This window comes from Amblyomma mixtum, chromosome 7, assembly GCF_055824585.1.
Source record: "Amblyomma mixtum isolate Tamu chromosome 7, ASM5582458v1, whole genome shotgun sequence".
NCBI lineage: Eukaryota > Metazoa > Arthropoda > Arachnida > Ixodida > Ixodidae > Amblyomma > Amblyomma mixtum.
Genome location: NC_143018.1, coordinates 8,442,159 through 8,456,619, shown reverse-complemented (window position 1 = coordinate 8,456,619; position 14,461 = coordinate 8,442,159). Strand labels below are relative to the sequence as shown.

General features: G+C 47.4%; 1 protein-coding gene across 1 annotated transcript in view; it reads right to left on the bottom strand.

The window, feature by feature from the left end:
- The window catches only part of cno (adherens junction formation factor afadin), a 46,030-nt gene that overhangs the window by 24,576 nt on the left and 6,993 nt on the right, over positions 1-14,461 (bottom strand). Inside the window, exons 5-10 of the mRNA XM_089551554.1 lie at positions 13,847-14,015; positions 10,847-11,134; positions 8,668-8,885; positions 7,881-8,161; positions 5,138-5,262; positions 293-733 (exon numbers count right to left, since the gene is read on the bottom strand). Of these exons, the coding sequence (XP_089407680.1) occupies positions 293-733; positions 5,138-5,262; positions 7,881-8,161; positions 8,668-8,885; positions 10,847-11,134; positions 13,847-14,015 (1,522 nt within the window). The remainder of the gene's footprint in view (positions 1-292; positions 734-5,137; positions 5,263-7,880; positions 8,162-8,667; positions 8,886-10,846; positions 11,135-13,846; positions 14,016-14,461) is intronic.

Genomic DNA, 14,461 nt, shown 5'->3' with positions numbered 1-14,461 from the left:
TCCAAATCAGGGAGGCTTCAGATGGCGTCGAGAAGGATGGGCGAGACGGAAGGGCAGATGAACAAAGCGGTCAGCGTGAAAGCCATGTGTGTTGGAGGTGTGCACATCACCGCTGAAGCGTGACAGAGGAAGAGTTATGATTTAGGAAGTCAGCTCAGTAGATCAGCAGGAGAGAAAAAAAAAAAAAAATCTGCACACAAATGGTGTCGACCAGCCCAACTATGAATCGTTGTGAGCAAAAGTTGCAAACAAGCACCCCAACAGGTCAGGCTTGCAGTGATGGGGAGCTCACCAATGGGCGCATCTGTGGCCGTGTCAGGGCTGAGGAAGGCTCGGGGCAGAGCCTGGGCCAGCTCGCGCCGCTGGGCCGCGACCAGCTGCCGGAAGGCCAACTGGAGCGCCTCAGTCAGCAGGTCCTGAGCGTCCAGGGTGTAGGCACTCAGGTGCCGGTCCTGGCGCAGGAAGTGCAGCAGCTCGCTGGCGTTGGCCAGCCAGAAGGCCATGGGCCCCGCGTCGCGCTGCTGCTGCTCCACGGCCGCCCGCACCCGCGCCCCGATGGTGGTGGCGAGCGCGGTCAGCCGCTGGGCGCGTTCCGTGGGGCTCGTCTCGGGCCTGAAGTGGGTGGAGGCCCGGTAGCGGCAGGCCATGTACAGGGTGTAGGCAGGCACCAGCTTGAACTGAACGGACAGCCAGTCCAGCTGGTTGATGACCGCATCCAGGAAGAGCGCCTCATCTGCAGCCAGGGGAGGGGGGCAGAAAAGGTAAACGACAGCAGCGGATACCAAGGACAGCAGCAACAACACACTGCCTGGACAGGTTGTGCAAGCTCAAGTAACAGCACTACACTGCGAAGTACAAAAATGCCTTCAACAAGCTTGAACCGTTGCATATTACCATACAGTGGAACCCATATTATGCATCCCCTGTTCATGCAACGACCCTTATTTTACGACGAACTGGCGCGGGCCCTGCGAATCTTCCACATAGGGTAGTGCATTATTAAAAGCATCAATTACACAATTGGTTCCACAAATCATCAAGATCCCTGGCAGCTTCACTGAGCTCAGCCCACAAAGAATTTGCTCCGTCTTCTCTGGCAAAGCAATGACCCAAATGTTGGAAGCAGTTCTATACAGTTTCGTATCTGACATTATTCCACGGCCCATTCTGCATAGACAGGGCACCTAAGAGGTCGATGTCTAGGCCTCTCTTGCAAGCCTCAGGTTCTGCAGAAGCCGTTCAATCAAACCTTTCCTAAAAACCACCCTTCACCGCACGGATTATCCTGTTCCAAGCACTGCAGAACAGCCGAAACCAAGACTAACTACTACTCTGACCATAGAAGCTTTCGTGCACACACTAGCAATTTTTTGAAAGCCAGAGTAGCAGATGCGATTACCGTATAAACGAGTGTAAGGGCCGCACTTTTTTTTCCAGATTCGGGAGCCAATTTTCGGGGTGCGGCCCATACACGCGATTTAGAATTTTTTTTTTTTTTTTAAAGCAAAAACACAGCAATCAGGGAATGAATGGCATTTATTTTACGTTCAGTCGACACTCGCGGAGTATTTCGACTCTGAGCTGGTGTTATGCTCTGGTGCACGCTCATCCCAAAGAAGCCGCGCAGCACGTCCGCTGTCAACGCATAGCCGTTGTTCCGCATTTCCATCACTAGCAGAGAAGTTCGGGAAACTCACACGGCTCGCCTCGGAAAGCGCGTTTTTTGCAGCTTGTGTTTCTCAATGCACCCTTTCGATTGTACGGTCATCGGACGCACTTCTCGGCCACGTCGAGTTCCCTGTCCGCCGCACGCTTGCCGCGTTCGAGAGCTAACTCCCAGCCATGTAGCTGATAAGGTGCTTGCCCATCGTGCTAAAACTGCATTACTCGGCAGCAGCTCGCGAAAGCCACAACTACAGCGAACGCGCTAATCCGCCATAAAAGGCTGGAGCTGGCGATACTGATGCCGATTAGATAGCGGGAAGTCGCGGGGGAGAAAAAAAATTGACGATGATGATGATGGCTGCGGCCTCGGGCGCCATCCATGGACGATTTTTGGAAGCTTTTGTGCGCGTGCTTGGCCTTCGCGATCAAGCGCTCCGCGATCGAGCGCACCGTTGTTCGCAGCCGGAGCCGATCGCGGAGGCCACGGCGCGTGCATTTAGAAGGCTATTCCCGCCTGGGTCATGGAAAGTTCAGGTGCGGCCCTTACAGGGATTTATTTTTTTTTTAACATTTCCTTCGGGAAAACGGGGTGCGGCCCATACACGGGTCCGGCCCTTACAAGCGTTTATACGGTATTACATGAATGCATCAGTTGTGTGAGATTCTTGATTACACGATGCCCGGATTACACGACTGTTTCATGAGGTCCACTGAAAGTCATATAATCTCGGTCCCTACTGTGCGTGTCTTAAACCTGCAATTGGTGCTCCAGTCTTGAGCACTGGCCTGACACTGGCACTTAATGAAGATGTCAAGAATGCAGACATCATAAAGGCTGAAGGAAGAACTACAACGTATAGTTCAAACAAGCAATGCCCTGAAAAAAAAAAAAAGGGAAAGGATGCAATGCACTACACGGTGTAGTCTTGGCAGACTGCTGTCATTAACAAAGCTATGCACCCACCATGCAAACATCATCAATGCAAAGAGAAAAAAAAAAAAGCCTTTGACTAGCTGGCACGTAAAGAACTTCACCTAACTCAAAATGAAAACTATAAGGCTATAAGGCACCGGTGAACAAGAAACAGAACTGTTAAGGGGGGAGCCTGGTCTTTAAAATTTTTTTTTATTAATCTAGTCATAGTTATGAAATTTTCAGGGAACACATATTTCTGTGTGCTGATTCTAGATGTGTCATTTAATTTCATGTAAAAGAATTTCTTGAGCACTTATGCACTCTTTATGCAAGTATTTTGCTAAGAGTTTTGAAGAAAATTTGCTGCAGGAGACTCGCTGAAATGCATGCCGTTGCGTTCTCTTGACACCAAGGAATGCAATAAGGGTAAAATTATCATGCTGGTTATCATAGAACTTGAGTTATAGGGTACTGAAGCTGCCACTTCAGAAACAGGAATACACAGTTTTCTTCTCATCTCTGAAGCGACAACTTCAAAACTCTATAACTTAAGTTCTATGATAAGCGAGAAGACAATTTCACCCTTATTGCATTCCTTGGTGTCAAGAGAACCCAATGGCATACATTTCAGCGAGTTTCGTGTAATAAATTTTTTCTGAGCTCTTCACAAAATACATGCATAAAAATGACATAAGTGCTCAAGGAATTGTTTTACACGAAATTAAATGACGTATTTAGAATCGGCACACAAAAATACCTATTCCCTGAAGATTTCTAACTGTGGCTTCATTAATAAAAATTTTTTTTTCAAGACCAAGCTCCCCTTAAGGGGGGACCCTGGTCTTGAAAAAAAAAAATTTATTAATGAAGTCGCAGTTATAAAATTTTCAGGCCACATGTATTTTTGTGTGCTGATTCTAGATATGTCATTTAATTTCATGTAAAACAATTCCTTGAGCACATGTGCAATTTTTATGCGCAAGTATTTTGGGAAAAGTTTTGCAGAAAATTTGCTGCAGGAAACTTGCTGAAATGCATGCCATTGGGTTCTCTTGACACCAAGGAATGCAATAAGGGTAGAATTATCATCCAGCCTATCATAGAACTTGAGTTACCGTATTTACTCGCGTAATAGGCGCACTCGCATAATAGGCGCACCCCTAGTTAGGACGCGAAAAATCAGATTTTTTTTATTTTCGCGCATAATAGGCGCACCCCGAACTTGGCACTGTGATCAATACTGTATTTACACGATTGCAAGGCAACGCCTCGCCACCTCCCGCTTCCCAATCTTTATTTTAACAAAGTTTTTGCTGAACTGACTACTAGTCCACACTAGTGCTGCTGCCGTCGCAGCTGCTGCGGACCCACAGCACGTACAACGACATCGCGTAGAACAGCCGCACACAGTTTTCAGGGATGCTCACTTTAAACGTCTGTTTGGAAAGCTTCATCTCCAGCCGGAGACGTTCCCGACTTAGGCCCGCGAAAACCTCGGCGCTTGGAGTCGCGTACGAAAATTTAGGGACGCCGCAGTCGCAACTGCCGCACTTCTCGGCCACGTCGTATTTTCCGACCTGCCGCACGCTTGCCGCGTTCGAGAGCAAAAAGCCATAAACCACGATACCTATCGCACTACCGCAAATCCCGGCACTTGACAGCAACAACAACAACAAAAAAAAAACGAGCTGGAGATGCTGATGGCGATATAGATAGCGAAAGCTCGCGGCGGAGGAAAACGATGATGATGATGATGATGAGCTTGGCCTTGGGCGGCGTCTGGAAGCTCCTGTGCGCGTGTGTGGCCTCCGTGATCAAGCGCCCGTTGCGCGCAGCCGGAGCCGATCGCGGAGGCCTCGGCGCGTGCATTCCGAAAGTTTCGGTGCGGCCCTTACACGGACCTTTTTTTTTTAACATTTTCTTCGCGAAAACGGGGTGCGGCCCGTACACGAGTGCGTTTACGCGGTGTGTTCAATTTTGCGAGTCGAAAAATTTCCGGAAATTTTACCCCGCGTAATAGGCGCACCCCGAACTTTGAGCCGGATTTTCTGGAAAAAAAGTGCGCCTATTATGCGAGTAAATACGGTATAGAGTTTTGAAGTTGTCGCTTCAGAGATGAGAAGAAAACTGTGTATTCCTGTTTCTGAAGTGGCAGCTTCAGTACCCTATAACTCAAGTTCTATGAGAGCCAGGATGATAATCTTACCCTCATTGCATTCCTGGGTGTCAAGAGAACCCAATAGCATGCATTTCAGCAAGTTTCCTGCAGCAAATTTTCTGCAAAACTTTTCCCAAAATACTTGCATAAAAATTGCACAAGTGCTCAAGGGATTGTTTTACATGAAATTAAATGACATATCTAGAATCAGCACACAAAAATGCACGAGGCCTGAAGATTTCTTAACTGTGGCTTCATTAATAAAAAATTTTTTTTTTCAAGACCAGGCTCCCCCTTTTAAACGTGGGTATTCTGTTTAGTTCTTTTTGTTCTAGCTGCACAGTAGAGAAATGCTAAGCGCACAGCCATAAACAAGGTGCTCAAGCAGGGCCACTCACGCTCCTCCCACAGCTCCAGCACGGCCGGCAGGATGGGGTCCCCCCTGCGCTGCTCCCTGGGTTCACCCCCGCCGGGAACCAGGTGGTCGGGCATCATGCCAGCCGGTTCTGGATCGGGGGCTCGCCTGCAGCACAAGCATGGTGACCACATCTGAGACCACGAGTGCATGTGACAAGAATTGCAATTGAAGAGGGAACTGGAAAGCTTAAAGGGACTGTGCAATGAATTAAAAGTTGCTTGTATATTGTTTCAGTACATAGAAATTCAGTGCAGAAATTTCAGTGCATGTATATTGTTTCAGTGCATAGAGTCTAACCTCTCTTTAACCTTAGAAAAAATACAAAATCGAGCTATCCGCTTTATTTATTCTGATTATTCGTACTACACAAGTGTGTCTGCTTTAAAATCTAGAGCTAACTTACCTAGCCTTGAAACGCAACGAAAAATTTCTCAATTGTGCCTTTTTCATATGTTTTACCATTCATCTTTAGAAGAATCGGTCATATCACCTGCTTATCGCCTCTCAAGCCGTATTAACCACCATAAGGCCGTCTACGCCCCCACCACAAGAACTACCGCTCATTCCCGATCTTTTTTCCTCACGTCATCCCGGGACTGGAATGATCTACCACAGGACGCCGTGCATCACATCAACGCCATCCATTTTAAGAACGCTATCAAGATCATAGTTGTTTAACTGTCATGTCCATCCCTCATGTAATGCCCCATACCAGGGGCCTCTGAGGTATCAAATAACAATAAAAAAAAAATGATGCTAAGAAGCATTCACACCAAGTATGAGTCTTCAAAGCTGAGCCGGCAATTTATTATGAATTTATAAAAACAGTGTTTTTTTTTTAAAATTTGCGGGCTGATTGGTGTCTTCGTAGTGACCGATTTTGAAACTAAAATCGTGAAAATAGACTGTCACTAGTCCCGCGACGTCGGCAGGCTACCAAACGCTGTCATTCGCTGGAGCCACGGCAGCCACGACGTCACAGGCACACTTCCGGTAGCCGTGCAAATAGTCAACTCGAGCCGCCGCGCGACCCCCTCGGGCAAGCGCGAGCCAGGGCATTGCCTTAGTGCATAATGGTTTCAGTTTACCTCTGCCGCCTCTTTCTGTCGGGAGTTCGGGAGCCACTCGCAGTGCCTTTGTCGCAGTGACAAGCAAAGAAATCCAACGCGAGCCGCAATCCAGGAAGGCGAACAGAGACTGGAGAGACGCTGCCGACGCTGCTGCTAGGGTGCTGGGTGCGACAACCAGAAGTCGCAAACCGAACGTCAGAGAATGACGTAATCTTGGACGGGGCCCAATTCCAGAGCTGTTTTCTTTATTTTTTTTTTCGGGTGCCCCGCATGTACGAGTTGAGGGGGGAGAGGAGGGAAGCGGCTTTTCCCCGTCAAAGGACCCCCCCTCCATCCAATGGCGTCGGCCCATTCTCATGACCCTGCTAGGGTGACAATGCAGGAAGCGGTGCCACAATGGAGAGAGGGGTCTATCCCGGACCATGGAGGGAGGAGACTATCTCCTTTTATCTACCACTCCCTGCTTTGTGACACTAGCACGGTAATGAGAATCAGCTGACGCCATTGGCTGGAATTAAGGGGGTGCCTTTGACGGGGAAAAGCCGCTTCATTCTTGAGTTGTATCCGACTATAGCTCAAAAATTCTTGCGCTGGGGTGACGAGTGATGGAATGCCTATCCCCCGTCTGCTTTACGTAATCTCAATTACTTTACTGCATAGTCCCTTTAAAAGCAACAAAATCAAGAGCCCCACTCATTTGGCCATCCCTTGCAAAGAGATTTAACCACCTAAGAGCTGTCCAGCTGCCAGTAACTGCACAGACAAGCTGTCCGAGTTCAACGAAACTTTGTTCCTAATTCAAACTGTGCCATTTAACCATTTTTCTGTGCCAAAAGCATTAGAAACGTTCCCTTCGGTTTCGCTTTCAACCAAAAAAAAGTGGAAGGGTTTTAATGCGGTTCAACCGAGCAGACATGCGAAAGCATGTGTTCACTCTTTGCGTCTTCTTTCTGGCATCTGCATGTGCATGCAACCACATTTCTCGCCCTTCATCTTCGCACCCTCTCTCCACCTGGCACCAGCTGGCATGACTTTGCTCCTCAAAGCTGGCACAACGCTCCTTCGAAATAACCCTAAATAATCCGCGAGTGACGACTGAACGTAGAATAAATGACGCTCATTCCCTGATTGGTGTTTCTGCTTTTAAAAAAATTTTCCACGTTGCATGTATGGGTCGCACCCCAAAAATTGGCCCTCGAATCTGTTAAAAAAAGTGCGGCCCTTACATGTGTTTATACGGTATACAATAAGATACAACAGCAACACATTCATTAGTTACACAAGGGAGTAACTAGGATAGTTATTTTTGTAACGAATAAATGATTGGTTTGGTTTATAGGGGTTTACCGTCCCGAAGCAACTCAGGCTATGAGGGACGCCGCAGTGAAGGGCTCCAGAAATTTCGACCACCTGGGGTTCCTTAACGTGCACTGACATCGCACAGCACATGGGCCTCTAGAATTTCGCCTTCATCAAAATTCAACCGCCGCGGCCGAGATCGAACCCGCGTCTTTCGGGTCAGCAGCCGAGTGCCATAACCACTGAGCCACCGCAGTGGGGCACGAATAAATGAAACCATCCCGTTCTCATGCTGTTCCTTCCAGCTAAAAATAAGATTTCATGAATTCCATGATTTTCGTTCTTCTCACTCACAGCCTGTGGTCCTCCTCGTGTGATGGCCGGTGGTTGTCCCCCATGGCAGAGGGTGAAGAGGCCGGAGGAGGGGCGGCCGTCCGAGGAGGTGGTGCCTGCCAGAAGCGGAACAGGTGGCTGCGGCCAAAGCGCACCGCGGCCCCGTGCTGCAGCAGGGTGGTGTCGAACACCCGAACGTTGTCCACATAGGTCTCGGCTTCTGGCTGGCTGGGTGTCACTGTCACCACACCTTCCGTGTGCGCTATCACGCAGTGCCGTGGCAGAATACCCGGACCTTGAAGCTGTGCAAACAACAGACACACTCAGCATACAGAACTGAACCTGGTCACAAGCTCCTTGGGACAGTACAACACTGAACAGGGCGAGTTGAACTGATGAATTAAAGACAAATTAAATGCAATGCTCAGCTTGTTGTACTGTGGCTCAACTCGAGTTCAAGTGCTCTACACAAGCCCTGTGCTGATCTGGGTCAGCTTGCTTCACAGCATCAACCTCAGAAAAGATGGGCCCATTTCAGATCATTTCAACGCTGCAAGGCTAGCCACAATGACAATGCTAGGAGTTTTTTTAATCATTTCCATTGCTTAAATCTTCACTGAATCTAACCACCTGTTAAGAACAATTTTTATAAGCTAACGAGTGTGCATTACAAGCCCAGACATCAGCTCGAGGCAAGCCCGCAGGCTCCTTTGCCTCTTTCAGTAAATTCACTTGACCACCACAAGCAACACAGCATGTAAAACTTTAAGGCTTTAAGGCACCAGTGCACCAGGTGCAACCCACCCACCTGCAGGCCCTGGCTTCCCGATGGTGCAGAGCCCACTTCGGTCATGTGGAGAGGGATTGGGTGACAGGGACCCGAGGGTCCCCCACCCTGGGGCACCTCCTGCAAGAAGGGAAGCCCCTCTTCCGGTGGCACAGTCCCACCACCGCTCGGTGCCTTCTTCTTGCGCTTGCGCGGCTGGTAGTCGGCTGGTCGCCGGCGAATGTGGAACGACAGCGTCCCTGCACCAGATGGAGGAGCCCGGTACCCATGGGCAAATGTTTCGCAGACACAAACAGTGGCCGCAAGCAGTGGATACAGTATGCACCTGACCAGAGCTACACTCCCGGTTCTGGTGCCTCCTGCCCCTGTTCTGTTTTGCTACGTGAACTATGTGAATAAATGGCAGCTTCATGCGATTATGCACAACTGCCTGGTACACAACAGTGATGTTACTATTCAATAGGAATGACACTGCCTGCAAGATGCAGTAATTACACACGACTTATCTCGCCAGTCAGTAAAGAAAACACAGCCCATAGCATATACATGTGTCCTGCCCCTGTTCTGTTTTGCTACGTGAACTATGTGAATAAATGGCAGCTTCATGCGATTATGCACAACTGCCTGGTACACAACAGTGATGTTACTATTCAATAGGAATGACACTGCCTGCAAGATGCAGTAATTACACACGACTTATCTCGCCAGTCAGTAAAGAAAACACAGCCCATAGCATATACATGTGTCCATCCCACATTTTTCATGACGAATATGACCGAGCACTGATGTAATGAGAAACAAAGTATAATAATTTCCCTTTATTTCCCAATCTGTTCTGTTAAAACTGGTATTCATCTGGGTGATTTGTGTTCTGTCACAACACGCACGTCAAGTGAACAACCAGAAAAATACAAGAGCTCACTTCATGAAGGTGCTGCTTTTGAATATGAGCAATTGTGACACCATTTGGCGTGACATTACAAAAGGAGAGCTACAGAGACAGCTGCATTTGCCATGGAAAGATGCGATTATGCTGTAGCATGGCATGTTGTCCACTGCGTTCGTTCGTTGAGATTGTAGGAGTCCCCTCACATAGTGAGCAGCAGTGTCTTTTCGTGTAATTCATGGTTCAAAACGGCGCGCAGTCAAGCTAGGTTGGCTGGCTGATACGTCGACATGGGTTGACACGAAGCTCCAAAAAGCGAAACCCAAACCATGTGATCGGGCCATTCTCGGAGCCGGGCTGTTCATTTTCACCACGCCTGACAGAAGAGCGCGGGCCTCTACAGCATGAAATTCAGGTTAGAGCAGGGTTATTTTGACTAATGCTTGCCAGCCAGTCATTCCTAGATGCCACCTCCCTTCTGGAGCCCGGTGCAAGACCTGTAGTGTCCGAATTAGCGAGTGTCCGGCACCATGAACCTGCGCGGGCATTCGCCGAGACCGCGTCGTAAGTTTGAATTATCTGGATTTCTGAATTAAGGGGGGAGCCTGGTGTTGAAAAGAAAATGTTATTAATCTGCTCGTAGTTATGAAATTTTCAGGGCACATGTATTTTCGTGCGCTGATTCTAGATATGTCATTTAATTTCATGTAAAGCAATTCCTGAGCACTTATGCACTTTTTATGCTAGTATTTTGGAAAGAGTTTTGAAGAAAATTTGCTGCGGGAAACTCGCTGAAATGTATGCCACTGGGTACTCTTGACACCAAGGAATACAATAAGGGTGAAATTGTCTTCCTGCCTATCATAGAACTTAAGTTATAGAGAGTTTTGAAGTTTTCGCTTCAGAAATGAGAAGGAAAGCGTGTATTCCTGTTTCTGAAGTGGCAGCTTCAGTACCCTATTACTCAAGTTCTATGAGAGCCAGGATGATAATTTTACCCTTATTGTATTCCTTGGTGTCAAGACAACCCAATGGCATACATTTCAGCGAGTTTTCGGCAGCAAATTTTCTTCAAAACTCTCCGCAAAATACTTGCATAAAAAGTGCATAAGTGCTCAAGGAATTGTTTTACATGAAATTAAATGACATATCTAGAATCAGTGCACAAAAATACGTGCCCTGAAAATTTCATAACTATGACTAAATTAATAAAATTTTATTTTCAATACCAGGCTCCCCCCTGTAACGAGCTTTTACTGTACTGGGGAATTTGCCGAATGGAGGTTCGTCACATCCAGGTCTCACTGGGGCTACCTTTCATGCGGTTGTGCTGCCTCTCGATGGCCAGGGGGCAGTCGTCATCGTCCAGGATGAACTCCTTGAGGCCCGCCATGGGCGGGTCCTGGGGGCTGGGCAGGCCCCCCGGTGGAGGGGGCACCAGCACCTGGACCAGGCAGTACAGCTGGGGCTCCTCCTGCTCGAGGCCGTACTTCGCCAGGATCTCCCGGACCACATGCGCCGCCGTGTCCGTCGTCGAGAGCAGCAGCGTCTTGTACGGCACGTCCCGGTTCAGCGACTCGCCAAAAATGCGCAGCGTGCCCCCTGGGAGACACAGCAGAGCTCAGCCATCCGTACCAGCAGAAAACCTCCTGGCTTACCAATCGCTAATCAGACCGAAACAAGCATATGCATCCCCCATATGGAATCCACATCAAATACACCTCATAAATGCCCTCAAATCCGTCCAGAACCGTGCCGCTAGATTCATTCACAATACCTATTCATACCAAGTCAGCGTGTCGTCTTTAAGGGGGGACACTGGTCTTGAAAAGAAAGTTTTATCAATTTAGTCATAGTTAAGAAATTTTCAGGGCACATGTATTTTTGTGCACTGATTCTAGATATGTCATTTAATTTCATGTAAAACAATTCCTTGACCACTTATGCACTTTTTATGCAAGTATTTTGCGGAGAGTTTTGAAGAAAATTTGCTGCAGGAAACTTGCTGAAATGTATGCCATTGGGTTCTCTTGACACCAAGGAATACAATAAGGGTGAAATTATCATCCTGGCTCTCATGGAACTTAAGTAATAGGGTACTTAAGCTGCCACTTCAGAAACAGGAATACAGACTTTCCTTCTCATTTCTGAAGCGACACCTTCAAAACTCTGTAACTTAAGTTCTATGATAGGCAGCAAGACAATTTCACCCTTATTGTGTTCCTTGGTGTCAAGAGAACCCAATGGCATGCATTTCAGCCAGTTTCCTGCAACAAATTTTCTCCAAAACTCTCCGCAAAATACATGCATAAAAACTGCTCAAGTGCTCAAGGAATTGTTTTACATGAAATTAAATGACATATTTAGAATCGGCACTCAAAAACACATATTCCCTGAAGATTTCGTAACTGTGACTTCATTAATAAAAATTTTTGTTTCAAGACCAGTGTCCCCCCTTAAAAGCAGAAGCCGCCTTATCAGCCCTTGTTATTCGTCGCCGCATTGCCAGCCTAAAGCTGTTTCATAAGTTCTTTTACAGCACCCACGGCTACGCAGGCTATATCACCTCACCAGCTCGCATATCGCATCGCACTGGCCATATTCTTCAAGTTGCCCGGCCTCGGACCCATACGACCACGTTCGCTGCCTCCTTCTTCCCACGAGCAGCATTAGATTGGAACGGCCTTTCCCACAGCATCGCCGCTATCACCTGCCCATCCAACTTTTCCAAACCAGTAACAGATTATATTATATGTTGAACCCACGTGGGAACCATTGTACTTATTTTTCTGTATTACTCGCCCCTTATGTAATACCCTGCGGGGGTCTTTAAGGTAATAAACTGAATTGAACTGAACAGCACGAAGGAACGAGGACGCAAAGGACACAAGCAGACACTACAAACACAGGGGAAGTAAAGAACACCGGTGGACAAACAAGGATGCAAAGAATGCAGGTGGACAAATGACGGACAGCTAGGCAAGCTAGGACATAAATAGGGGTTGGACTCATCGGTTTTTATCTCAGGATCCAGTTTTCATCTTTTCGGCGATTTTTTTTTTCCGCAGATGAATTACTGACTTTTTTTCTGTGATATAAAGCAGCATCTAAGTATCCGAGCCTTTATGCCAGCTCGAGCATTCGATTTACAAATAACGCATAAATGGTATTCAGGGCTGTGCTCGTTCAAGGCTATGTTACTGCCATGAATGGAAGTAATGGAAGTGAAAGGAATTCAACCGCTGACATAACCAAGAGAAATTTGACCTCCTAAAAGTGGGATGTCATGTTGGCATTGAAATGTTGCACTAGGTTAGGTAAGGTGACGACAGGGCATCACATGGTTTGCGTGTTGACTGCAGCGATGGAACTGCTGCTTAACAGTCACAGTAGCCAAAACATGGCACCAAAGGACACAAATGTGAAACTATGCATAATAGTCACAAAACGTTGTTAGTAGCTATTTTTGTGACAATTATGCAAAGGACACTAACTTGAAACTATGCATAAGTGTCACAAAAATAGCCCCTAACAACATTTTGTAACATTTATGCATAGTTTTTATGCAGTTTATAGTTTATGCATTTATCCATTTATGCTGTGGCGGAACCTACTTACTGAAGTACCATGTATACTCGTGTAAGGGCCATCCTCGCGTAAGGGCAACGCCTGTGTAAGGGCCCACCCCCAACTTAGCAGCCGGCGATTTGGAAAAAAGAAAAAAGTCAGCCAGAAGAACTGTTTCATGTGTGCATAGTTCTTCCTGTGTGGTACATTCCGCTGGGAGCTACCAGACGAGATGCTGTGGCACTAGGCACTTAGTGGCACGTGTTGTCCCGCGAGCCAGACTGCATGGAACCATGAACACACAGTGCCTCAGTGCTGCAAACTGAGAAATATGCGCCAGAAAGGACAAAAAGTTTAGCTGCACCAAAGTTAAAACAGGGTGCACACACGTTAGCGGCGCATTTCCTAGCAGTGACGCTCAGCCTGCCAGGCTCGGGCGTCACAGTAGCGTCGCCCAGGGTAACTAGGCCTAACGTGCCTTGTGTCGAAGCCAGACCTGGATCATATAACGGTTTCATGCAGTCCCTTGAAAGGCCTATAATTGAGGTTCTGCTGCATTTCGTTACCTTAAAAACCACAAGTACGCCAGGTTTTTTTTTGCGAACTGACTCTAATGATAGTGTGGTAAAATGAAATGCTCCCCCTATCCGACTACCTAGTTACTGTTTTACCTAGTTACAGATCAACCGCCCAAAGACACGGACTACATATACGTCAAGTTCCTGCAAAAGAAAAAGTTCCACTTGCCGGCCTCAGGGCTTCCCTCCTGGCGGAACTGCTGCAACTTGCGTTCCAGCTTCTGCTGTCTCCGGCGCCGCATGACGGCCTCTGGATTGGAGATGGAGCGTGTAAAGCTCGTCTCTGGAAGCTCCGTGTACAGCTTCTCAGCTATGCCATCTTTCTCTTCCGTTTGGGCCTGCAGACAAAAGTGGTGCAAAAAAAAAGTAGGTAAGTACTACAGGGGCCAATGTGGGGCCCCCCAAATTCCATTTTGAGATTTTGGTGGCTAAATAAGGCTTTCCAATGAAGCAGTTTTTTAAGACAAGTTTTGTGCTCCGGAACAACAAACCCCAGTGGTGACACGCGAGCACTCAAACTAGCAGTGACAAGTTAAAGGAGGCAGACTGGAACCAAACTGCAGGAGAACAGAAAAATACTGCCCTGGATTTTACTTCATAACCTGCATGTCTCACAGCATGCAGCAGGCTTTTTTCTTCACTACAGTTCACTTTATATTATTTTTCCTGTGCAAAAATTTCACCACTCTTTGTCAAGAAGCAGCAGAGGCAGCTCATGCAATGTACAAACAATATGCATTTCTTGTGAAACATATTCATTAAAAGAAAGAAAGAAAGCAGCTGC